We start from the raw sequence: 26,582 nt of genomic DNA, 5'->3' as shown, positions 1-26,582 counted from the left end.
ATGCCAGGGAAATGTTAATCCTGCATTATCAACAATATTTGAACATTGTCTAGAAGAGATGGAGAACATTATGGAAGGATTATACCTCACATTGAGTCCATAATCCCCCAGATGTTGAAGGCTGTTGCTGGATAAATATGATGTCTAGCTGCCCTAAATAAGCTGAAGCCATTACAACATCTCATCAGCACAAACTTGAATGGAAGGACTTGTTGTCCAGATGTGAACTGACAATTAAGACATACTGTATAACTTCTCTGCAGCATTGTCTTTTATTTCATATTAAAGTATGGTGTGTATACAAAGCATAGCTGATAAAAGTTCTCTTTGTTGATATTTCTCAGTCAAATACAGTACAGCTTTAATTACTAAAATCAACCAGTGTGGTTAAGCATCTGACAGAAGCTCACATGAATACCTCTAAGCTAGGAATAATTTCCTGTTAGTAAAACAAAAAGGTGAGGATGTCTTTCACCTTACCTGATAAAAATACTGTACAGCACTAATTTACACATACAGAATTTAAAAGTATATTGTTTACAACTTTTTAAAACTTTGTACTTGCACTTCAATACACAGATCTTACACATATATAAACATATATATTTATATATTCTCATATAACACACAAAATCTGCATTTTTACAACTTAATCCATAGGACTATTAAAAATATGTCTTCTCACGAAGTTACATGAATCTGCATTAAAGTCCAAATGATGCTGTTCTAAAGAAGGTAGTCACTAAAACATGACACTTCTTGATTTCATGACCACTGAATTCACCAAATAACATAGCTGCATAGAGCTTGTGGTCAAAGTCAAACAGTGACCAATGCTGGCTTTCTAAAAGGATAAAATAAACCAATTTTAATATTACCATTAACATGACTAGAAATGTTGACTTGGAAGTAAAAGAAGAAACAGTCTGGTCCCTTATTCAATATTGCACAAGAAAAGAGAAAAAGAAAAGTCTTTGGAGAGTTTAGTGACGTTCGGGAAGATGGTGCTTGAGAGATACGATTCAAAGTCAGCTTTGCTTAAGAAAAAGGCACATTTGTTAGCACCAGCCATCAGAACAGATTTACTGGTCCTCAAAGGCAATTTTCAAATCTTTGGTCTAACTGGAAGTCACCCTGAGCAGTTACCCATGGTCTGCACATAGATTAGTAAAACTGATTTTCCAGGTTCCAAGAATGAGATCCAGATTACATCCAGAAAGATCAATATTTTTCTTTTGAAAAAACATAGTATTTTTAAGACATCAAGGTTGTGTTTTTTTACACTGTTAGAACATCAGAACATTCTGGTAATAAATTCAAGGCGCTTAATCCCAGTGCTTAATACAAGCTTCTTGAAGGCAAAGAAAATGCTGGTAATTTGTCCAGCAAAGTTTCATGGCCTCACTGCATGTTTATTCCAAAGGTGGTATAATCCTTTCATGCAATCAATTCCATTTGTGATGGACTTCAACATTCCAATGTGATGATGACAAAGAGGATTTTAGAAAAAAAACATGGATACGAAGGTGGCACAGTAAGTCACATACACCTCTGCATGCTGTATACAGAACGCTTTTGATTATGTCAATTATCGCAAGGTGACATAGAAGTCCAGCTTATATGTAGATTAATTTGGTATCAGGCGAAATGAAAACACTTTATTTATTATATGATGCCCATATTTCAAACTTTCAAAAGATGCAATCACTTTTGTCTACAGCATGGATATACTTTCTGGCTGCCCTGAGTTTGAGTTGGGAGACACTCCTGCCTCAGATTTGTAGTGCCTTTCTCCACTGACTCGTTGAAACAATACTAGCAGCGTGCCATTTGACACTGCTGAAAACTCATAAGCAAATGTCCCAAAGAAAACAAGGATGACAACTGTAAAGGCCCATTCACAAATTGCTGATGCATGCTGCAGTACAAAGCTCTCTTGAACAAAAAAGGCGCCACCTGCAAGACAGAAGGTTAAGGAATACAACCAGATAAACCACAAAAATTTATCGATAATGAGGGGAACATATTACAAATACACAACAGACATCTGGACAAATCAAGATGGCTCTGATTTAGAAGATGGGATGGTCCATCCCTGTGAATATAAAATAAGTGGCTGGTTTAAGTACAGAAAGTAAAATACAATAAGGAAGATTATGAAGGAATTGTTCCAGCAGACATGAAATGGAAAGGAAATGATACGAGTGTAATAGCTTGGCAGAGGAAATTGAGAATTCAATAAAGATCCAACAATGTCAGAGTCAAGGAAAATGAAGAAGAATCTGATCTACCATTAAGGGGGGGAGGGGTTAAGGAATACAGTTTAAACTGGAGTAAGAACATACATAATCATTTGAACTGACAGTGGGAAGACACACAAGAATTCCAGTCTTATGCAAGAAGCTAGAAAGAATAAGATGGATCCTTGATTATCAACTTAACTAACCAAAAAAAAAAAAAAAAGCTTTTGTCTATGGTAGACATAAGAAGAAAGGTACATGTAAACTGGCACAAAAAGAAGCATAATCACTAATTTAGATGATAGATAGATAGATAGATAGATAGATAGATAGATAGATAGATAGATAGATAGATAGATAGATAGATAGATAGATAGATAGATAGATAGACCCTATTCATATTCAGTTAGAAATTCACAAGTTTATATAAATTCAAGCCATTAACTCAATGAGACACCAGCATAAACCATTGTCACAGATGGCTGGGGTTCTGACCCAGCCGGGACGCCTGGAAGGACCGGAAGGTGGCCTTTATATCTTCCAGGTCACGAGGGGGCAACCCCCCAGGGTTAGGAGAGGACCACGGGAAAGGAACAAGGAGATTCCAACCAATTGGGACCCGTGGCCACCGCCAGGGGGCGCCTCAAGCCTCAGGGAACCCGGGGAACAATTACTTCCGCCACACCCCGGAAAATGGAGGAAGACCCTTCCAGGGACGCCCGGAGTGCTTCTGGGGCAAAGGGCAGCACTTCCGCCACACCAGAAAGTGCTGCCGGAAGGACGTCATCGGACACCTGGAGCACATCCAGGCAGGAATAAAAGGGGCCGCCCTCCTACAATTGGAGAGCTAGAGTCGGGAGCGGGAGCAGGACAAAGCTCCCATAAGGAGAGGAAAGGTGGCCAGGGACTGTGATAGAGAAGCCCGAAATAGAGGTGATTGGTGCTGGGGGCACTGTGTGCTGTTTGGGATTGTTATTTTGTGGTTTAGTAAACGTATGCTTTTATAAAGATGTGGCTTCCGACTGGTGGTGTCCTGGCAAGTCTCACACCATGTACACTAAATTGTAATCTGCTCAGCAATATATCCTGAGACAGGGGAAGTTACAGGTTTGTCTTTTTTGATCACAAAGAAACACTATTTTTTACAGACTTACGTCACAGCTTGCAAGATCAGCTGTCTTAACAGGCAAGTTTCATATTTCACAGAAATAAATTAAGTGCCAATTTCTCTTATATAATACATCTTTTCTGGGCTGGGGTGCTCAGATTCCTGTGGAAGATAGCTTTCCTGCTTCTCTGCTGGAGTGCAACTCTGAAGAAGACATCTTTGAATTTTGTGGAATCTGACAAGATGGAATCTGAATCAACTTGTTCCTTAAGCTTTATAGTTTTCTTGTGTGATTTTAAGCTCTAATGTTTCTACAAGTGTCAAAACAGTGTGTTTTTGAAAATGGCTGTTTATCACTTTAATATGTGCAACACATAGCCTTTATCAGAACAATACATATGAATTTATTACATAGTGTAATTAATTATACAGAATACGCTTATCAGTAAAGGATCTATACTGAAATTAGATCAAACTGTTTGTATCGTTATTAGAAGAATACAATATTCCAATAGCTCTTGATAACACTGTCAGTCTCTGAGGGCTTTTGAGTGTTGTTTTTCACAATGTTTCTATAAAGTTTTTTCTTTTACTCTTAGAAAGGCTGCCACTGGTGCCATGCCTCAAGCACTGTTGCCATAAGTATACATGTGTGGGATGGCACAGGCACCATTTTGTGCTTTTTGTTTCACACCATTTTGTTTCTCCCATGTTAACTTCAAAACAGATAATTAATTGAAAATAATTAAAAGATGGAAAAGAAACAGTTATTTGTGGATCTATCCGATATTCTGCTTGACAACATAAAATAATCCGCTTTGATTTTAGAGTCTTGTTTTTTTGTAATCATTTTTTGCTACTGAAATAGAAAAGAATTTAGACAACAAGCTTTTTCTAGTGTTTAGAATAATCAAACTTTGCTTCTAAAAACCAACAGTATATTCACAATTATATCTATGCTTTAGTCTATTCTGTTAGAACAATGGAGATGGGCAAAGGGGTTAACTCACTTCCCAACTTTGCAGATGTATGGGTGACCCGTAGACGCAGCGGCGTAAATATTCCACTTACACTGTCTAGGTGTGATGGTGTATTTTTAAGTTTCATTGTAACAGAGCTTCTAACAACTGAAGAAAAATGTACAATTAAAGCATAATTGAAATATTTTGTTCTAAGTATTATTTGTGACATCATATCTGTACAGGTCAGAGAAATTGACAACACATAGATTGAGCACAGGGAAAAAGGAGAAAAAAAAAAGACGCTGAATCGTGGATCTGCTCAGGAGCACCAGAGGTGAACACCCGTGGTTACATAAAAAAGTGTTTTTAAAATGAGAATTGAACTGCTAGTGAAGCACCACTCTAATAGAGCAGAACCATCTTAGGCATGATCTGATTGAGAAGTGGGCTTTTGTTAATGTCCTGCAAGGAAAAGTACGCACAGCCACACCTAATTACTTAGAAGCATATTGTAAGACATAATGACAATGAATTAAATCTAACAGAATCATAAGAAAATATTTCAATTTTAAGATGATTATTTGAATAACTGCTTTTATGTTATAATAACATATACTAAAGATGGTAAAATGATCAACTACACTGCTCAAAAAGTGTCTAACATGGAGGGATGACATGGAGGAATCTGTCACAAGAATAGACAGAGAATGGGAAAGACTGCTAAGAGTGACACAGGGAGACATCATACTTGATTGGGCACATCAGACATGGACAGAGAGAAAAGGACAAAAAATGACAAACACAAATAAACTCATCAAGAAACAAGCAGACTTGGCCTCACAAAGTTTCTCTTTCTATGCACAGTATTCTATCTACAGAGTATTAATTCATAGTAAGATAATATGGAATGGCAGGTGCCATGCAGGAACTGCTAAAGGATACTGAGAACCAGTGTGATGAAGGCTAGCACCGTAAGACTACTTCGCAAATGAGCAATGTGATATTCACGCTGTGTATTTGCCAGGCGATACGTCAGCACTGATTGCAGGCACGCAAACAACATGCTTGTAGGAAAGGCCACTCCAGCTCCAATGTAGTGTAGCACCTTAGAACTGTCCACCTGCAGGGAACACAAAACATGTTGTAATTAAATCAAAAACAAAAATCAAATCAATTGCTGTAAATTAGCAAATCTTTCTTTGAATATATCGCAGATATGGCTAGGTTAAGAATTTTACAGTGTAATAAACCTTCGCACTACCCTTGTTATTTCTGACACCTGCACAGGCCTTCCACTGAATAATTCCATACTGTTTACCAGCCTGTTCCAGTGCAATGTACTGCTCATCACCATTACTTCAGGTATATTATATGACCTCCTCATAAAGTACACTTTGGTTAACCATCAGAACCCTCCCATTACCTGTACCTAACCATTAAAAAACCATCCTGTTGCGGGACATACATAACGCTGCCCCTTGTTCAAAGCCTTACACTCAATTCCTGCCTAAAGCACATCTGGTCAGGTGTGTGTTTTTGCCAAAAACATTATTTACCTGTTCATCCTAGCCTGTCTCCCTTCTAACAACAACATCATCTCACCCTCCACCTATTCAAGCAATGCAATTAGGGTGTTAGTGATAGAAAACACTTCTGATACTGCAAGCCACCTTTTCCGACTTCAGCGGAAAGCCATGTCGCACATGTTGTGAGGCTTGTAGCGCTTGCATAGGCCTAGGCTTGTAGTGCCTGCATAGGCCTGTCCTGTAGCATGTAACTCTTGTAAGTGGGGAGTAAAAAGCCAAACCTCCCCAGGCAATGAGTTCTGTTAAAAGTGGTTTCCAGGATGTTACACAAGTAAAATAAAGGGACTCAGATTTAATTCTCTGTGAAAAGGCTTACGGGAAGAGATCCTAAAGTTACTTAAAAGTTGGCAGGACTTTACATATTTTCCATATCACAACCATATGCTTCAGTACACCAGCAGAATAAACTTAAAAACAGGCAAAAGGCAAAGTCACTGTAGTCCACAGTCTATGTAACCACAATAGATGAGAGGGGTAGCATAGAAATTGACAAAATATGACGAACCCAGGTCCTGCTGTCTTTATTTCCACTTCTGATCTGACAATATTTCTGGCACACCTTACTTCTCAGAAAAAATGTTACTTCCTATTCTCAAACTGCACCAGCTGTGGCATGATATTAATGTCTTCTTTGCAAAATGTTTTATACAACTTGGATGCAATTAAATATAACTACTTTTTATCAACATCAGTCACTATGTTTTTCTAACACCATACAGTTTATAGTGACACTGCATGTAGTGATGTTGCTTTTAACAGTTCCAGAGTTCTGCATGTTCACTATCACACATTCAGTCATCTGTATCTTAGGATAATCCATAATTTTAAAATGGACCAGTATGAAAGAGCTTAAGTGTGCCCTAGGACCGACTGACACCTTATGCAAAGTTGGCTCTTACCTTGTGCCTGATGCTTCATAAACGTAGGCTCATAAAATGGATGGGTGGAGTGATGCAGTTAATTCACAAAAATAGCAAGTCTCACCTCCATATTTTGAAGTAAATTCAAATAAAAATTATGCTTACTTTTGTCTTCAAATGGGCAACAATGCATTGAGTGTAAGTGTATCATGGTAGTGAAAATTGTTTAAATGCACACTGTTACATTATTTTCATTATCTGGGGAGATTATTTTAACTTTGGGCAGCATGTCACTGAAATGCAAACTGAACTTTATCCTGTCCCATAATAACCTTCTAATCAAGCACAAAAAAAGAATAACTTCTGTTAGACAAGTAGTTTAATCCTTTGAAAAGTATGTTTAGTAAATAATGGTGAACTGCATTCCTCTTCAACACATAACATTTTACTAATGGTGCTTTGCAATTGATGTCAACACGAAAACATGTTCAATTCATTAAAATTAAATTTTAGATGCATATCATAGTAAAGTTGAAATATTTGCCATTTTCATAAAAATGTATTAATGATATCATAGATTATTTGTGATTTTGAACTGGACTGGAGTGAGTGTGTGACTGATGATGGACTTACACCTCCCCCCAGTGCTGACTATAGCTCACTCCTGACAATGCCAGCTCCTTATGAGCCTACTACTAGATTAAAAGGGTTTAGAAAATGGATGGATGAATAGCATGAAAATATTGATTAGTTATTAATTTGATGTAGTTAAAGGGTAATACATACAAATTGAAATTTAACAGTATAAAAAAGAGTAAAATAACATAATTGTATGCTTTCTTATCCTCTCAAGAGTTCTACCATTATACACAACACTCTGATTGGCTGTACAAGCTTCAATGGTTAAATTGCACAATGTTTGAATGGTCCATTACTAAACAAATGAAAGATTACCCAGTATTGTACATTGTGAAATGCATCACAAAATTATCCATTAAAGAATGCAAAGTTTCCATAAAAACAAAGTTTCACCACTTTATCATTTTTGTGAATGAGATGTTTAATGCAGTCTACTTAGCACAGCAATCCATACCAAAATTGAAATGGTAAACTGATAAGAAAAAAAATTAATAATTTAGTAAACCTTTAAGTTGCGAGTCTAAATTGCTAAAGATCTGTATCTCCAGGAAACTAGAGTTCATAGCTGTCTACATCAATGCTAACTGCAAAAATCTAAAGAAGCCACTCATCTCAGTCATTACTGTCTGGGACGCAGTTCTTTGGAAACTGAAGCTGCAGGCCATTTTCATCAATTATCTGTCTCCAGAATTCCTCCTTCTTATAAGACTTAGGGTTAGCCTTTTGAAGTTTACAAACAAGTAAGATCCAGAGTATATTGCCCCATCACATCAAAAAACAGCTTTCATCCTTGACAATATTGCACTGTAGCTGGACAATCAGAAGTGACTGCCAGCAATAACAAGAAATGGATTCTGAAAGGCACATGTACCTTTTGACCTATACCAAGCTGTGTACTGCCTGTGGAAAAAATATTCAAGGTCACTTTTATGCCATATCATCCAAGGAATGTGATCATAGTAAAGCACACTACAGACTGACAAATACGTCTATCCACCCTTTACCAAATCTGCTTTATCAGGCTGAGGTTTTGGTGGGGAGAGGGAGGGGTAATGGGACAGGGCTTGTCCCAGCAGCATTGGGCACTGGGCAGAAAACAACTCTGGATATGGTAGTAAAACTTAATTCAAAGGAAAAAAGAAGCACCAAATGCAAGAAGCAAGAAATGAGACATAGCCATCTAAACTAACATTATTTTAACAGTATAATAATCATTTTGGGCGGCACGTGGTGCAGTGGGTAGCGCTGCCGCCTCGCAGTTAGGAGACCCAGGTTCGCTTCCTGGGTCTTCCCTGCGTGGAGTTTGCATGTTCTCCCCGGGTCTGTGTGGGTTTCCTCTGGGTACTCCGGTTTCCTCCCACAGTCCAAAGACATGCAGGTTAGGTGCATTGGCAATTCTAAATTGTCCCTAGTGTGTGCTTGGTGTGTGTGTGTGTGTGTGTGTGTGTGTGTGCCCTGTGGTGGGCTGGCGCCATGCCCGGGGTTGGTTTCCTGCCTTGCACCCTGTGTTGGCTGGGATTGGCTCCAGCAGACACCTGTGACCCTGTAGTTAGGATATAGCGGGTTGGATAATGGATGGATGGATAACCATTTTCTATGAAATATATACTCGTACAACTAGACTGCAAAAAGATTATGGTAACTTGCACAGGGTCAACTACTAAGTCAGAGTTAGTAAAGAGCCTTGAGGTTAATAGCTCAGTTTCTAGGACAGACCATATTTTTGATACCAGACCAATGCTTTGCTGTTCCTTTGTAATGTGACAGAAAAAAAATGGCAGATGCAATTCTAACTCAGTTTAGATCAGAGATACTGCAGCGCTCGAGTTGGTGTTAGAAAGTATGGTTTTCTTTTTCATTGGCATTCTGAATCAAAGAATCTAAGTTTATAAGTGGTGAGCTGATTGCATTAGGTGGTGGAAATGTGGAATGTAGACTCCCCACTTACAAAACATCCTTGTCTAATAGAGCAACCTCGGGTCTTTAAACTGTGGCCTACTTATATTCTTCAAATGGAAACATTTTGGAATGATTTAGTATAATTGCAATATGAAATACTGCGGTGGGTTGGCACCCTGCCCAGGATTGGTTCCCTGCCTTGTGCCCTGTGTTGGCTGGGATTGGCTCCAGCAGATCCCCGTGACCCTGTAGTTAGGAATATAGTGGGTTGGAAAATGGATGGATGGATGGCAATATGAAATAAATAAGTAGACCAAAGCATTTATAGGGTCTATTCAAATAGTACATTTTCCATAGTGAGTTAATAAAATAGCAGACAATGGTCTTTTTCTAACAAGACAAGAAGAGATGCTTAAGGACTACTAAAGCATAAGAACAACATAATAAACTTTAAACGTCAGATTATATGAATACCTTCCTTGTTTAAAGTAGCATAATTTGCATTTGCTATCATGTTCTGAGAATGCAGAATCTGACTTATCCTAAATCACACAGTAAAGAGCTTACTGAAAGTACTTGCTTTCAAAAGTTATACCTGCTATAAAAAGCACTATATAAATTTTAAATATTCAACATAAGCAGTAAGCACCATCTCCAGGCTGGTGGTAAGGCTGTCCTCCTGGTATTGCAAGCAATCTTTGCTTCCATTTGGGAGACTGGCATCATCCCAAATGACTGGAAAACGGGACTTGTCATCCCTATCTGGAAAGGGAAGGGTGATCGCCTGGATTGCAGTAACTACAGGGTTATAACACTGCTCTCGGTGCCAGGTAATGTCCTTGCTAGGGTCGTCCTCAATAGGATCCATGATCACTTGCTCACCTACCAGCAACAGTCTGGTTTTATGCCTAAGAAGTCTAGCATCAACCGCATCCTGGTACTGAGGGTTCTCATGGAGCGCAAACACGAATATCAGCAGAGTTTCTTGGCAGCCTTTGTTGATTTTCGTAAAGCGTTCGATTCAATTGATCAAGCTGCCCTGTGAGACATCCTGAGGGTTCGTGGGATCCCCTCGAGGTTGCTGGATATCATGGCTGGCCTGTACGCTGGTACTGTGAGTGCTATGCAGAGTGAAGGCAGAACCTCTGTGTTTTTCCCAGTTGATTCTGGAGTTCGTCAGGGGTGTGTTCTTGCTCCTACTCTGTTCAATGCTTCGTCAGGGGTGTGTTCTTGCTCCTACTCTGTTCAATGCTTGTATGGACTGGGTGTTGGGAAAGGTCGTCGGGTCCAGCGGCTGTGGGGCATCTGTCGGTGAAGAAAGGTTCATGGATCTTGACTTTGCTGCAGATGCTGTGATCTTCGCAGAGTCAATGGAGGCTCCGATCGGGGCGCTTGAGAGACTGAGCGAGGAATCTGAGTGTCTGGACTTGCGAGTGTCCTGGATAAAAACCAAGATCCAGGCCTTTAATGACCTCTTGGGCACAGCCATCAGCAGTGTGTCTGTTTGTGGAGAGAGTGTTGACCTTGTTGAGAGGTTTACTTACCTTTGCTGTGACATTCATGTCTCTGGTGACTCTTCCTATGAAGTCAGTAGATGGATTGGGAGAGCATGGGGGGTCATGAGGTCGCTGGAAAGGGGTGTGTGGCGCTCGCGATATCTATGTAAAAGGACTAAGGTCCAAGTCTTTAGTGTTCTGGTGCTTCCTGTGTTGCTATATGGTTGCGAGACATGGACGCTATCCAGTGACCTGTGACAAAGAATGGACTCCTTTGGTATTGTGTCTCTCTGGAACATCCTTGGGTACCGCTTGTTCGACTGTGTGTCGAATGAGCGATTGCTCATGGAGTCCCGAATAAGGCAAATTACCTGCATTGTGAGGGTGCGTCAGTTACTGCAATACGGCCATGTGGCACGTTTCCCCGAGGGTGATCCAGCTCGTAAGATCCTCATTGTTGGGGACCCGAGTGGCTGGACCAGGCCAAGGGGTCGCCCACATAATACCTGTCTGCGGCAGATAGAGGGTCATTTCTGGAAGTTGTGGTACTATGGGACCTCGTGTCTGCCTGGGGGGTTGCCAACCAGGATCCCGAGTTGTTTTGTCGTGTGGTGGGTGCGGCAATGCACTGTACCAGTGCATGCTCCCCAACTTGACTTGACTTGATAAACAGTAAAGAACTTTAGGATAAAAACTGGAGCATGAGAACAATTAGCTTTACACCAGGTCCAGGCGACTGAGGAATCTTGAGTGAACCATCAACAAGATCCATTAAGAGACACAGACCCTGGAAATTGGAGTGAGTTTCATGCAACACTTGACCTTGGAAGAGGTCCAGCAATGAAGCTCATCCTCAACCACTTTCTAGAAGTTTACAGAAGACAGGTGTCATGCATGCACATCTGAGGATTACTATCCAAGCTCTTTTCAGGTATGTGATACCACCCCAGGCAGAGAAGCAGTGCTGCTGCTAACAGTCTTGTCATTTTCTTCCTCCAGTCTTGAGAAATTGCCCAGTGAAGGCAATTGACCCCACCCATTTTGGTCCTCGAGGTACTATGGGATGACTGCCCAGGAGGAGGCGTCATTGATTGCAGAGATAACCTAACAAAAGTAGAAAGGAGCTCCAAGTCAAAAGACCCATCGGCAGAGCTTGACTACGTGGCATTTACTTTTGTTGTCTTTACTCATGACATTCAGCGTTGTTTTTGTTTTGGACCTTATCAGTAAACAGGGAGAGCCATGCTGGCACCCCAAAATATTCCTGTTTCGTTGACCCTTTTTCACTCAGGTGACCACACAGGCTTAGAAAAATAGAATAACAGCAGAAAGAATACAGTCTACTTAGCATAAGTAACAAATACAACTACTGTAGACAAGGAACTTTGGCTTCCTTGATTGTCACCAGTGACAAGAGATTTCTAAACCATGTCCTAGATGATGGCAAAGGTCACACTCAGCAGTTGAGACAATCTTTGACAGGGTGTAAAGTTACCTTTAATACAGATTACTTTCACCCCTACATCACACCATAAACCTGACAAATTTATCCATTTAGAGAAAATTCTAACCCCATGGTTATTTATATGGATTTGCAACTTTACTTATCAATGTTGTCCTCACATGCCAGAGGTTGTTCACCTCGGAGACTTCCTCTAGATTCAAAAGGTATTAAGATATCTCACTGGATGCCACTAGAAGCATAATGATTTCCGTGGCTCAGGTCCTTCTCTCAGGATGAATCCATACCAGGAAGTCTTCTTGCACCTATTTTTCATAAAGTGTGTTTTTTAACTTTCAATCACCCACTGTGCAACTTCATTTAATATGTTCACCACTGCTCTGTAAGAATCCGTCTAGGTAGATGTTACAGTCACTACTGAATCTGTCTATCCAACTAATTCCATGTCATCTTTATTAAAATAGGTTGTAACATTTTATTCAAAATCACTAGTCTTAGCAATGATCTTTGTAGGTCAACATTTTAAACATTTGCCAATTCAGAAACAGTTCCTTTCCTCATACCACTCTTTTTGACACTTGTGTGTGATTTCGGCTATGAACTAAAATATTTATTTCATTTTAATGAAAAATAACATGAGTTATCTATTTTAGTTAACAAAAAGAGCTGTTTCAGACACATTTCGCTTGTAACTTTTTGCACTTAATTTTCTTAATTGATTATCAGAATCCTAAGTTTATTAATTAAATATTTAAGATTTCAGTGAGTATAAAGTCAGATTTGTCCATTTAGTCATGACACTGACCCTTTTCCCTTGGGTAAAATGGTTACATTTTGTGGCCAGTTAACCACACCCTATATTTTCACATCAGAACTTCTCTCTTTCTCTGGTAATTTGTCTTTTGTCATTTGTAAAGCATTTCCACTACACTTTTACATGAAAATGTCCATCCATCCATTATCCAACCCGCTATATCCTAACTACAGGGTCATGGGGGTCTGCTGGAGCCAAACATGAAAATGTAGTATATAAATAACATTTGTTGTTGTAAATGTTTTTGTAAATTAATTAACCAACTAAGCAACAAAATATTGACTTTGCAAATTAATCAGTTCCTATCTCCCTTATTCAGGACAGGGTCGCATAGTAGCTCGAGCCTCTCCCAGCAATCAAAGTGCCACCATGCATTATGAAATTAATTTACTTCACAAGAGTATTTCAATAAATATATATTTTGTTTTTAAAATGTTTTTGTTCTTCACAAATCTGGAATTTTTTTACCAGAGCATGTATTTTAAGATTATGTAAAAACTGAAATTCTGTAACTTTTTATAGTAAAAAGAAAAAAAAATGTTTACATATTCACTGTAGAAAAATACAAATTGAGTGTTGAAAAATCAAATATTTCATTATGATTTCATACTTTAATATTTCAAATACAAATAAATAGAACTTACAGAATAAATTAACATAGACAAAGAATGCCGAATGAATGAAATTAAATGTGCAGGTGTGTTTTTTATTTTTATGATTATTAAAAATAATTATAACACAATGGATAAGTGTTTATTGTTTTTTGTTACATACTAAATTTAGAAACTATTCAAAATATATACCAGACCATTGAGCTACAACAATTCTAGCCCAGTGCTTTTGGAATGGCCAAAAACATGAATGAGGATTAGGAACTCAATAAAATGCCATGTTTACTGATCAACCATAGACTTCTCAAGTCTTGAGTCTTAATCAAGGGAAGGGCACTTTATCAAGCACTTGGACAAATCAAACTGCAGTGGCAGGTGCCACAGAGTGCATGAAACAGTCCACAAGAACTAAGAGCTCTCCTTGCTATTATAAGTCAAAGCCTGGAGCTAGTTAATTGACATACCCAGCTCACAGTACACACACAACATTATGTGTAAATCTATACACCAACTTGAAATAAATAAGACGAGCTGCAACATATGAATCATATAGGTGTAAGTCTAGTTATAAGCTGATGAAATAAATTGTAAATTAATGGCATGACTGTGTGCATTTCATACTTGTATTAAGTATTAATTTTTTAGGCCTTCAACAAATGTTTGGATGCCTTGACTGTTATTGCAATACTTTTCTTGGGGTAGAATTTAGCTTATATGTTAGATTTAACATATTGGAAACCTCATTTTATATATAGTATAATTTGCTCCCTGTTTCCACATTATAATAACGGTTCACTGAAAAATGCTGAAAGAGAGTCAACTATTAGCCAATGTATCAAAAAGCTATAGATGTAGTCTTCGGCATATTGAAGGCATGAATACATTTGAAGGTAGAATACATTTTATTTTAGGCAAATCATGAAATACCGTATATTTCAATTGCCTAAAAAATAACACAAGAAAGCAGTCCAGGACAGAGGTAGATTTTTAGAGGGTGCAACCACCATGCCCAGCACGTTAACACAAAATACCATTAAAACAACAAGAAGGAAAGAAAGCACACACAAAATATAACAAGAGAGAAATATATGCACAGAAGAGCTAGAGACACTCCTAAAGGGAAGATGAAACGACTCATCTTACAAGTAATGTGAGTCAATGCATGGCTTCACTAAGAAATAGATCAAGAGACACCTGTGTGGTCTGGAAAGAAAAGATCTATGAAAGAAGCACCTGTAACAAGTTCAATATATAGAATTGGGCAGAAATGGGCAGAATCCAGGAAAAATGCAAGATCCTTGACATAGTTTAATTAATGTTAATAATATCTGACCAAATTTGGTTTGATAAGAAAAGTGTATAGATTCACTTTTAGCCATTACATTCATCAAGAAAGTGACTCACCTGGAAATTTCCAACAATAAGAAGACCAGCTGCACAGATCCAACCAGCAGACAATCCAACCACATTAAGGATGCAGTTCTGATGTCTCTCGATCACATGGGCATAACGCAGGAACCCGATAACCATCACTAGAGAGACAGAGAAAGGCACAGACAGAGACAGAAAATTAGCTGAGGAGTGAAGCAAATTGTTTTTCCAGAAAACTATTACTTAGTATTGGCTTAACTAAATAGTGTTTCCTATTTTCCACAATTATCAATTGAGACCTCAGTGAAGCATCACATTTGCAAAGGAATGCCATTCACATCACTGAAACAGGTACCAGGATTTGATTGAAGCAGTAAACCAGAAGATTGGTACTGGTCATCTCACTGTAAGAAATGAATTTGGGGATGTAGTGAAGAAACATCCTAGTAGGTAAACACTGATCATATTATTTAAAAATGCCCATAAAGGTGCTATAATTCTATAAAGCACAACACAAATTGTTTGGTAACCCTCCTAAAAGAATGAACAGGACAAACACTAAGGCAAGGAGAAACAAACCCAACAGAATAAGTAATTTAGTTAAAAAATGAAGCATTTGCATCAGGTGATGCACTTTTTCCTGTCTCTAATCCACACTTCATCCCAGGTCATAATAAGCTTTCACATTTATTGTCTGCACGTTCTGAACATGCCTAATCAGAAATGCCACACACTGCTCATTGCTTTATAGAAACACTGGCAGCAGCAGAATAACAAGCTTATGTCACTTTCCTAGCATCTGCATTTGGAATAAGCTGGGTTGCAAGAAATCAAGTCAATAAAAATAAATATCCAGACATTCAATGACATGAGCGCTTACAATTCAGTCTCAAATTTCATAAAGCACCCTTCTTAGGGAGCACTCTCACACAATAATGAAGTACAATATGAGTGAACTCTTACACTGTGGCTTAGCTAGAGGGTACTTCCAGGAATTCAAAGTATAAAACTGATGTCTCGGTTTTCAGTAGCTTCACCTAGGTAGGCCCATCAGGACATGAATGTAGCAGTGGGCTTTCAAAGCATGGCTTGCAGTAGACCTACAGGACCAATAAATCTAGGGGTAGTAAGCTTCAGGTCGCATGAATATCCAAGGTGGTGCTCTTCAATTTATTTCAGTAAGCCATCACATTTTAGTGTCAAATTTATACCCGATGTTTGGTAAGTCAAGAGAATGTAATTTCAGAATCCATGATTGACAAGTTAGCAGGAGGCCTGATGGCTGCACTGCACATTGTCCAACAGCAAAACAGAGCACAATTGATAGATAGATACTTTATTAATAGATACTTTATTAATCCCAATGGGAAATTCACATTCTTCAGCAGCAGCATACTGGTACAATAAATAATATTAAATTAAAGAATGATAATAATACAGGTGAAAAAAACAGACAATAACTATGTATAATGTTAAATATTAACGTTTACCCCCCCTGGTGGAATTAAAGAGTCGCATAGTTTGGGGGAGGAACGATCTCCTCAATCTGTCTGTGGAGCAGGACAGTGACAGCAGTCTGTCGCTGAAGCTGCTCTTCTGTCTGGAGATGACATTATTTAGTGGATGCAGTGGATTCTCCATAATTGAAAGGAGCCTGCTGAGCGCCCTTCGCTCTGCCACAGATGTTAAACTGTCCAGCTCCATGCCAACAATAGAACCTGCCTTCCTCACCAGTTTGTCCAGGCGTGAGGCGTCTTTCCTCTTAATGCTGCCTCCCCAGCACACCACTGCGTAGAAGAGGGCGCTCGCCACAACTGTTTGATAGAACATCTGCAGCATCTTATTGCAGATGTTGAAGGAAGCCAGCCTTCTAAGGAAGTATAACCGGCTTTGTCCTTTCTTGCACAGCGCATCAGTATTGGCAGTCCAGTCTAATTTATCATCCAGCTGCACTCCCAGATATTTATAGGTCTGCACCATCTGCATACAGTCACCTTTGATGATCACTGGGTCTATGAGGGGTCTGGGCCTCCTAAAATCCACCACCAGCTCCTTGGTTTTGCTGGTGTTCAGGTGAAGGTGGTTTGAGTCGCACCATTTAACAAAGTCATTGATTAGGTCCCTATACTCCTCCTCCAGCCCATTCCTGATACAGCCCACGATAGCAGTGTCATCAGCGAACTTTTGCACATGGCAGGACTCTGAGTTGTATTGGAAGTCCGATGTATATAGGCTGAACAGGACCGGAGAAAGTACAGTCCCTTGTGGCGCTCCTGTGTTGCTGACCACAATGTCAGACGTGCAGTTCCCAAGACGCACATACTGAGGTCTATCTGTAAGATAGTCCACGATCCATGCCACCAGGTATGAGTCTACTCACATCTCTGTCAGCTTGTCCCTAAGGAGCAGAGGTTGGATTGTGTTGAAGGCACTAGAGAAGTCTAGAAACATAATTCTTACAGCACCACTGCCTCTGTCTAAGTGAGAGAGGGATCGGTGTAGCATATAGATGATGGCATCTTCCGCTTCCACCTTCTCCTGATATGCAAACTGCAGAGGGTCAAGGGCGTGTTGAACCTGTGGCCTAAGGTGGTGAAGCAGCAGCCTCTCCATGGTCTTCATCACATGTGATGTCAGAGCAACAGGCCGAAAGTCATTCAGCTCACTAGGACGTGATACCTTTGGGACTGGGGTGATACAAGATGTTTTCCAAAGCCTCGGGACTCTCCCCTGTTCCAGGCTCAGGTTGAAGATGCGCTGTAGAGGACCCCCCAGCTCCGATGCACAGACCTTCAGCAGTCGTGGCGATACTCCATCTGGACCCGCTGCTTTGCTGGCACGAAGTCTCCTCAGCTCTCTGCTCACTTGCGCTGTTGTAATTATGGGTGGGGATGTCTTTCCTATGCTGGTATCAGCAGAAGGATGTGTGGAGGGTGCAGTACTCCGAGGTGAGAGTGAGAGTGGGTTAGGGTGGTCAAACCTGTTAAAAAAGTTGTTCATTTGGTTTGCTCTCTTCACGTCTCTCTCAATGGTGGTACCCCGCTTCGAGCTGCAGCCAGTGATGATTGGTTACTTTTATACAGTATAAGTAAGTTTTCAGACGCCTTGTTACATGCAGCATGCAATTCTAAGTAGTGATACTTCTAATAACAGTGAGGACTTGGAAGTTTCGATAAAATTTCCTTTTAATTCATTTTTTCCTTCAGACTAACCTTAAAGATAAAAAAGGACAGAGCCTACAGATAAAAAAAATATACAGAAAAAATGTTTTATTAATCACTTTATGATCATGAAGTCAGCTTTTAATGGGGCCACTGATTGACTCCTATGAGGAATGTTTATAGTATTGAACAGAATGGAGCAGTAAAAAGGGTACTACATCATACCCTAGACTCGGGTAACTAATTCTCATCTCCACATCCCCAAGTGTTTCTTCTATGAAACCACCCTCCAGAAGTCTGAGAGGCAGAAACAGCAAGCTCAGAGAAGAAAAGATAAAAAAAGTAGAAAGATAAGAATGTGGAGAAAGGTAGAGAACTTCTCCAGTTGAGAGACGTTTTATTGTGTATTGGTTTGTCTTGGCCAAGTCATTCTAATTCAAAAAACTGCAATATTAATAACCATAATAAGACAGCCTTTTTTCTAAGCTTTATTTACTGAAAACACAGATATATTGACTGAGAGCACAATGAAACTTATCTGTATTTTTAGACTAAGATAGACAGGTAGACAGATGTACTGTGGACTTGCAGTCAGGCCATAAAAGTTGAGTATTTTCTCCTGACATTACACTGCAAGTTAACTGAAATTCTTTGTTCAAAAGACATGTGAATCCTGTGGACATGCATGAGTGTGATGTGTCTCATTATGGATAATGCTCACAATATTTTCATGTAGTGGTTTTCTACTGTCTGGTAACTCAGATGTACACTCTACTTCAAGGCTCTTTTATTATTTTCTACTATGTAGTACTAAGAAGTCCAGTCTCTAAAATATTACATTGTAACATCATCACTAAAATATCCTGCCTACAGGACACTTTGCGTTCAAGAAGTGTCAAATATTAAACTGTGCTCAATTCAGAACGAGTGCAGATTAGAAATAAAGTTACTTTGTTACATAAAAATTGCATACACAAGCTGATACTGGAACAAAACAGGGAAAGATATGCAGGACAAAAAGGCACTGATAAGATAATGCTTGAATGTGTAACACATGAATAAATGTACTGGAATTCTGTCCTTCAGGTTTTTTCTCAGATACATAACAATGCAGCTACATGCAATAACTTTAAACTTCTCTTTGCAAAAGTAGATTGTAGAATAAGAAACAGAAACCAGATTATTAATCAACTTAATGGCATGACAAGAGATGCATATTAGATCTTTCCATAGTCTACACCAAGTCTCAAAAGGTGCTAACCACTTAGAAATCACACAATAATTCCATTTTAATATTATATTATACATACAATGGGCAACATTCAGTACTTAACAGTTGTGAGAAGCAGCCCGGACACAGACAGACGGACATCGTTTGTTCACCCAACACACGTTTATTATTTACAATATGTACAAGAGTCATAGCACAAACCCAGTGCCTCCAGCACCAATCCCCCAAAGTCCAGGCCTCTCTTCCAGTGCCTCACTCTTCAGGCTGCCTCCACTCCTCTCCAAGACAACTCTTGTCCACTTCCACCCGACTCCAGTCTTCCTCTGAAGGGAGGCGGCCCCTTTAAATAAGCACCCGGATGTGCTCCAGGTGCTTCCCGACACTCCCCTGTGTGGCGGAAGTGCCGGCTGTATCCCCGGAAGCACTCCGGGTGTCCCTGCTCCTCTTCCCCCCAGCACTTCCTGGTGTGGCGAAAGTGCTGAGGTCCAGGGCTCTCTAGGCACTGGGGCATCCCCTGGCGGTGACCACGGGCCCCTACAGGGTTGAGTTTCCCAGCTTTGTACCCGTGGCCCCCAAAGCAACCAGGGCAGTCGCCCCCTCGTGGTCTGAAGGAGGCACAAGCCCTCCTCCGGTCCTCCTGGGCTTCCTGGCTGGGTACCACCCCCATCCGGGTACCACAAAGTGTATAAAAAAGTATATGCATCACTTGGTTGAGCAACCTGTGGCACACAACCTGGCACCAACTGCTTGTAGTTAAAAGTTTCTTATAAAACCCGACCTGTTTTTTGGATCACCAGAAAGGAACTTTGAACCACTGTTCCTTGATAAACACCTCATTTTTCTTGAAAGCTTTTTTTATATGCACAACAATTTTTGGATCTCACCACAACCATCTGTAAGATTTTGGTTTTTGTCCCAAAATATTTTCTAGTCATTCTTTCATAATTTTTCCTTATGCTGTTTATGTACATGTATGCTTTGGACCCCTTGTTTCAGAGAACCTTAAGCAAATATCTCCTTCTTGAATACTTTGGAATAGTCTGGTGGACTTGGATCTACCACCAATGTGGCTGAAAAATGTTACGAGATTATTCTTGCTAAAATGTGTTTAAATTGTTCAATTTCAGTATAGGCAGACAACTTTACTTCTGTATGAAATGGTTACAGTAAATTATCCTGAGTCTGGTGTCATTCAACACTTTGACAAATTTAAAGCACACAACAGTGCTCATTTCTGTCCTCTTCCCAATACCCATACTTTCTTAAACTTTTCTAATTCTGGATTCAGAAACAATAACATTTACCATAATAAAATATGCCTGCAGGTACCTGGATGAAACCTTGGAGCTCTGTAAAACTTGTAGATTATGCTTCTTGCCATTGATAATGGACTTCAACAGACTAATAAGCCACCCTATTTCCTTTAGATTGACAGAAATTTCTTTTTATCTGGACTACATCTTTTACCCCAAACCTGAGTACTTAAAACTTACATTTCTGATTTTACATACATATGGAATCACTTGTTAATGATCATTCACATATGTTTTGCTACACCTGATTTGAGTTACTCACTTTATTTAGATGGCACTTACTTTCACATAAATATAAATGTTGCATGATCTTTGAAAAATGCTTAATGACAAATCAAATTTTTTACATGTTACTTGCCAAATGTAGTACATCTATCTACTGTTATGACTTGGTCTGGACTAAATGATGGTCTGTTATGTCTCAATAAATTAAACTCTAAAATCACTGCAGGATATGCTCAGTTGTCAGCAACACTGTGTAGCTCTATATTCGTTACTGTAGGTATTAAATTCTCTTAGATTTCTCTTCTGAGTATCAGTATCAGAAAAGGTCTGTGATTAACACTAGAATTACCGAAGCCTACGGAAAAACCTGTAATCCCGACCCACCTTAAATTCCTTTACAACTCCCTATTAGCGTTTTTTGTTTTGTAAATGCATCATTCAGCACTAGCAGCCTGCTGTTCCATCCCCATTTTTTTTATTATTCAGTTTTGTTCTGTCAGTGATTTTCACTTAGTACAACGAACTTGCCACTCCTTCTCTGAGCTGATGTCGTTTATCTCCATTTTTTTCACAAGAGCAGTGATGACCACAGTTGGTGTTATGGCTGATGCCTGCTCAGAACTATTTGTTGTACCGGCAATCAAAGATACAATGTCTCATGACCATTATCAGACTACCATATGGCATTTGCGCTTTGACAACAAAGACACCCATGTAGAACGTATGAAAAATGACAGATTTACTGCAGTTTTGGACATCTGGCAACAGTTTGTTGAGAACTGTGTTTTGAGTTACAACCCAAGGCAAAGACTTTCTGAGTCTGTAGTCTTAAAGCTTATGGAGCCATTTCTGGACAAAGGCAGAACAGTAACATCAGACAGCTTTTTCACAGTGCTTTCCTTGGCTAATAGACTGCTGTACTGTGACACAACTCTGCTTGTCACCAGAAGTAAAATGGAACTTCCACCTGCAGCTAGTCACTTTAGTACACAAGCAATTCGCCACACTAGTATTTAGATCTGGCAAAGCCATGCTGATGGTGTATATGCCCAAAAAGAAGAAGACTTTGATTTCAGTCTGTAACAGCTAGTGTAAAGTTTTGCAACCTGTAAAAGATATCACTGAAAGGGTCTTCTTAGTATCTTGTTGTCACTTGATTTTTTTGTTATTCAGTTTTATTCTTGAATAAAAGCACACTTGTTTCATTATACCTTTGTAAAAGTGTTTATTTTATATTCCAGTAACCACTTGAACAAGATCGAATCCGTCTCTGCCTCTCATGCGCACGCATGTCATTATTTGAAATCGCTTTGCCAGATCTTACCTGTACTCCGTGTTATGGTGCATGATACTGAAAATGCAGACAGAGCAGAGTACAGGCAAGATCGTTAAAAAAAATGTTCAAATGACAACTCATGTTCAAATGGCATAGCATTTTTTCAATCTTGCCTGTACTTCACCCTTTCTGCATTTTCAGTATCATGCACCATAACACACAGTATGACAACTCATGTTGAAAAAACTTTTTGCCCAAGCTGAGCTCCATCAAGGGAGGATGGGATAGCAGGCTGCTTGCTGCTTGTGCTGATCGACACATTTACAAAACAAAAGACACTGATGGAGAGTTGCGAAGGGATTTAAGGTGGGTCGGGATTACAAGGTTTTTCACAGGCTTCGGTAATTCTAGTGTTAAAAGTCCTTCCACACATTACACAATCAAATGTACCACAAAATTCTACAGCCAAGGTCTAACCTAGATGTTTCCAGTGTCTCTCATCACATATGAATAACCTTACTATTTGGACCATCACTCATATGTCCTTCAACACTACAGAAATGACGTCTAATGCTCAAATGCAACATATCCACTAACGGAATTGTTGCTCATATGTTCTTTTAACATCATGCAGAAGTGATCTTCTACTTAACCTTTCTTGAGATACAACAGTTGAGGTCCTATTATGTGGAGCCTCTCTTAAAAGCACTTCCTTCACACAAGAAATTGAGAACATATGAAATTTGACAAATGGGATGTGACCATTAAGTCCATCAATCTCATCTGTTTAGCAAATAGCTAAGCTGTCCCAATATCTCACCCAGATACTTCTTAAATGTTATCAAGGATTTTTCCTTAACTACGTAATTCAGTAGTTCCAGATTCCCACATCCATTCGTGTAAAGAAGTATTTCCTAGCTTCAGGCTTAAATACACTGTATCAGGCAGCAATCAAGCCATGGCTGGAGCCAAGCCCTACATTAATGGCCTTAGGGAAAGGGCCTCAAAATGGAACACATAAAAGGCTATGAAAGCCATCAGGGATGCCACTGTATGGTGGTTTATTTCATAGAATTTTTTGCTGGAAAGAAAGCATGATCACTCACTTGAAGGAGTTATTTATTATTCAACTGCCATCCCAAAAGAGTTCTAAAAGCTTATTATAAATACAGAAGATTCATCGGTTACTTCTTACAGTTCACAATATTATATTACATTCTGCTTTTTGCCTCTGTTTCACAAAGAGTGTCTTCCTTTTTTGTTCCCTTTCATTTCCAAACTGTGAATAGACATAGGATCTTTTCGTGCTAACCTTAACCCAGGATTTCTGTGATACTGGATAAAAATAGGAAATGTGGTATTAGCTGGTAGAGTGAAGCCAACAGGTGCAAATGCCAAAAACCCTTTGCTCCACTTTGGTATAAGGAGCTATTTCTCTCCATCCAGGAATGTAAAGCAGAGGCCCCCCCTTCTTAATGTAAGGATTTGTCAACCAAGGGGCCACAAAGAGGTGACGACAAAACCATACTGTGCTCTGTGTTTTTACAACTCACTGTGCAACTCCTTGAGATTGCATTACCCAGACAGAACTGGGAAATGTTGGCTTTTGTTTTCTGCTCTTTGCTACTTGCCTCAAGGCCACTGAGGGGTTAGCTGCTTAGTACAGTAGTGTTCCAGTCAGGAGCTGGACACGGCAGCAGAGAGCGGACAAACAAGCGAGTGTAAGAGAAATTGCTGGAAGGAAACTCACTTCTGGTTGTCCTTCCCAGAGGAATATTCTGCTAACCAGACAAGACGAAAAAAAAATGGAAATGATTAGGCCTTTAACTTACTTTGGCGTTATGGAAATCAATAATAAATATATAATATATATAGAACTAACCAGTGCCAACTAGCTTGGAGTCATCACTAGAAGATGTGTCCCAAAATAGCTTTAATTCTTACTAGTACAGCAAATGTTTTTCCTTCTTCCAGACTTACCACTGAATAGTGTCCTACTCTGGAAGTGGCGTATCTACAGATAGCTGTTTTTAGTCACTTCTGCTCACTTACACTCATACTATTCCTAAATCCTACATTTATTTCTCAGGTGTCAGGCATCTGGTATAGCTGTGCAAATCATTTCAACAGAGGAAGGTTCCAGATGAGCCACTTACCCATAAAAGAGCCGGTGCTGCTGATCAAACTGAAGACACAGCTCTCAGGCGGCAGGGTGCCACATTTGCTGGAAAAAGAGCATACCAAGATCAGATACATTAGATCACCTGCATTATCTCGGGCATGGAGAACATCTGCAGCCAGCAAACAGTAAATTCTATAAAGATGTTAATATGATTACAATAATGCTAGACATCATACAAATGAAAGGAATGCAATTCAAGTTAGCATGATTAGATATTAAGTACATAACGACATCCTTACATCTATTCATTGCAATTCAGGGTCATAGGAGGCTAGAGCCTATCCTGACAATATTTGGATCAAGGCAGCAACTAACTCTGGATGTGGCGCCGGTCCATGTTAACAGATAATTACTGTGTTGCTCAAATATGTCTCCCAGTCAGGATGAAATAATGTTAGGACAAATGCTTGAACCATATGTCTTACATCTTTGTTCTAAGTTTCCATAACCCATTTTGTACAGAGGTTTTGGTTTCCATTTCAGTTTCCTCTAGTGTCCTTGAATGTGAGTGATCCCTGAGACATCTTCTCAGTATTGATGCAAGATGATCCAGCTGTCAAGAGTTCTGGCAACCTGTTACAAATCATTATATGCATTTATATACTGTATAAACAACAGACTTTTCTGCTATCTGCTATTAGTTTTTTGTATAATTTTCCATTTTTCAAAATATAAACATTGTCAGCATTCTTCCACCCATTTTCAAACTCACACACTTCATCCCTCTAATCTAATATCTTTCTAATATTTAAATACACAGGGAAGGTGTCCTGGCTGGAATTCAGAACAGTCAGTGATATTAATATATATTTATCAGTATTATTATAATTATTGTACATATTCTTCATTTCTGATATTTTCTAGATGTTCTGATTATATTTCTTGTATTGTCTTACTAGTAGTTAAGTGCATTCAACTTTCTATTGTAATTGTACCCGATACCATTTTGCCAGATCAGCTGAAAATAAAGTACTATCCACTGTGCAGTCAGTACTGATACATTCGAGCATTTTTGTATTATTTCTTTACCATTCATTGACTATCTAAAAGAACACAAAAACATACTGCAGCTGATGACATGTATGTCACCTTTAAGGAAATTATTTTACAATACTATGAATACAGTTTGTTTAGAAGATAATAGATTTTAAGGGGCTGTCAGTGGTAAGGGTTCTACTATAGTGGTCCATGGCCAAAAAAATGGGGGGAGAGACGGAGACAGAGAGGGAATTAGCCCTTTAATGGATACTGAATGCTTGGGCAGCAGGGATACTGGGAGCTATAAAAGGGAGCTCTAAATTGATGTCAGTTTAAGCCAAGCAGAATTAAAAGTGGCCCAATAAGAGAAAGTTGAAACTAGATCTGGAATGAAGACTCGCTGGGAGTAGAGAGGGAAGAGGGAGAAAAAGGTATGAAAAAGAGTGGTTGGCGATAATGTGGAGCTGGGCAAGTGGATGAATCACTTCACCCTGGAAACAAAATGTTTCCTTGTTCTTGCTCCACTCTGTACTTTATGTTTAGCCTTGTATTTTTTCATGAAGCAAACATGCACTTTCAAATTTTTGGCCTTCTTCGCATCACTCTCTGCATGGGTCGTTAGGATGCTCACTTCTGATAGAACTGACATACTGTAACTAATAAACCTTCTTTTCCAAACTGTTTAGGGCAATATAATAAATTGTATTGAGTTCAATCCTTACCTGTTACAGTGAAAGAAAGCGAACTGACATGTGTGTGGAAACTAACCTAGTTTCTTTTCAGTAAAAATAATTGTAAAAATGACAAGAAATAATAAAGCACAAATTGACAACATTATATATAATTTATTCTTTTAAGTCAGTATATAACTAACACATAGGAAAAGCAACTACCACCCTGTCCTCATGCTATGAAACTATCACAATGTTTCCAAAAATCCCGAGACAGAAAGTACAGTGAACCAAAAAGATTATATACATAGACCAAGCAAATCTGTCAGGTTTTACGCCAACTCACTATATTCAATGTCATCATATATAATTTCATCATAATGTCATCGTAGAAATTACTTTTGACTATCAAGGTGGCAGAGTGCAGGCTGGCTCCCTACCCAAGGCTGATTTTTTTCTTTGTGCCCAGTGATGCCATAATAGGTTTCCCATCTCTG

General features: G+C 39.2%; 1 protein-coding gene across 3 annotated transcripts in view; it reads right to left on the bottom strand.

The window, feature by feature from the left end:
* Nucleotides 1–259: 259 nt before the first annotated feature.
* The window catches only part of LOC114646831 (transmembrane protein 150A-like), a 102,308-nt gene continuing 75,985 nt past the window's right edge, over nucleotides 260–26,582 (bottom strand). For all 3 annotated transcript variants that reach the window (XM_028795191.2, XM_028795195.2, XM_028795192.2), the window contains 4 exons: nucleotides 24,411–24,478; nucleotides 15,082–15,209; nucleotides 5,253–5,430; nucleotides 260–1,956 (listed from right to left, as the gene is read on the bottom strand). In XM_028795191.2, coding sequence (XP_028651024.1) covers nucleotides 1,715–1,956; nucleotides 5,253–5,430; nucleotides 15,082–15,209; nucleotides 24,411–24,478 — 616 coding nt within the window. In that variant the 3' untranslated portion in view covers nucleotides 260–1,714. The remainder of the gene's footprint in view (nucleotides 1,957–5,252; nucleotides 5,431–15,081; nucleotides 15,210–24,410; nucleotides 24,479–26,582) is intronic.

Source organism: Erpetoichthys calabaricus, chromosome 2 (assembly GCF_900747795.2).
Source record: "Erpetoichthys calabaricus chromosome 2, fErpCal1.3, whole genome shotgun sequence".
Classification (NCBI taxonomy): Eukaryota; Metazoa; Chordata; class Cladistia; order Polypteriformes; family Polypteridae; genus Erpetoichthys; species Erpetoichthys calabaricus.
Note: the sequence above shows the minus strand (reverse complement) of the source record. Positions and strands in the feature narration are given on the sequence as shown.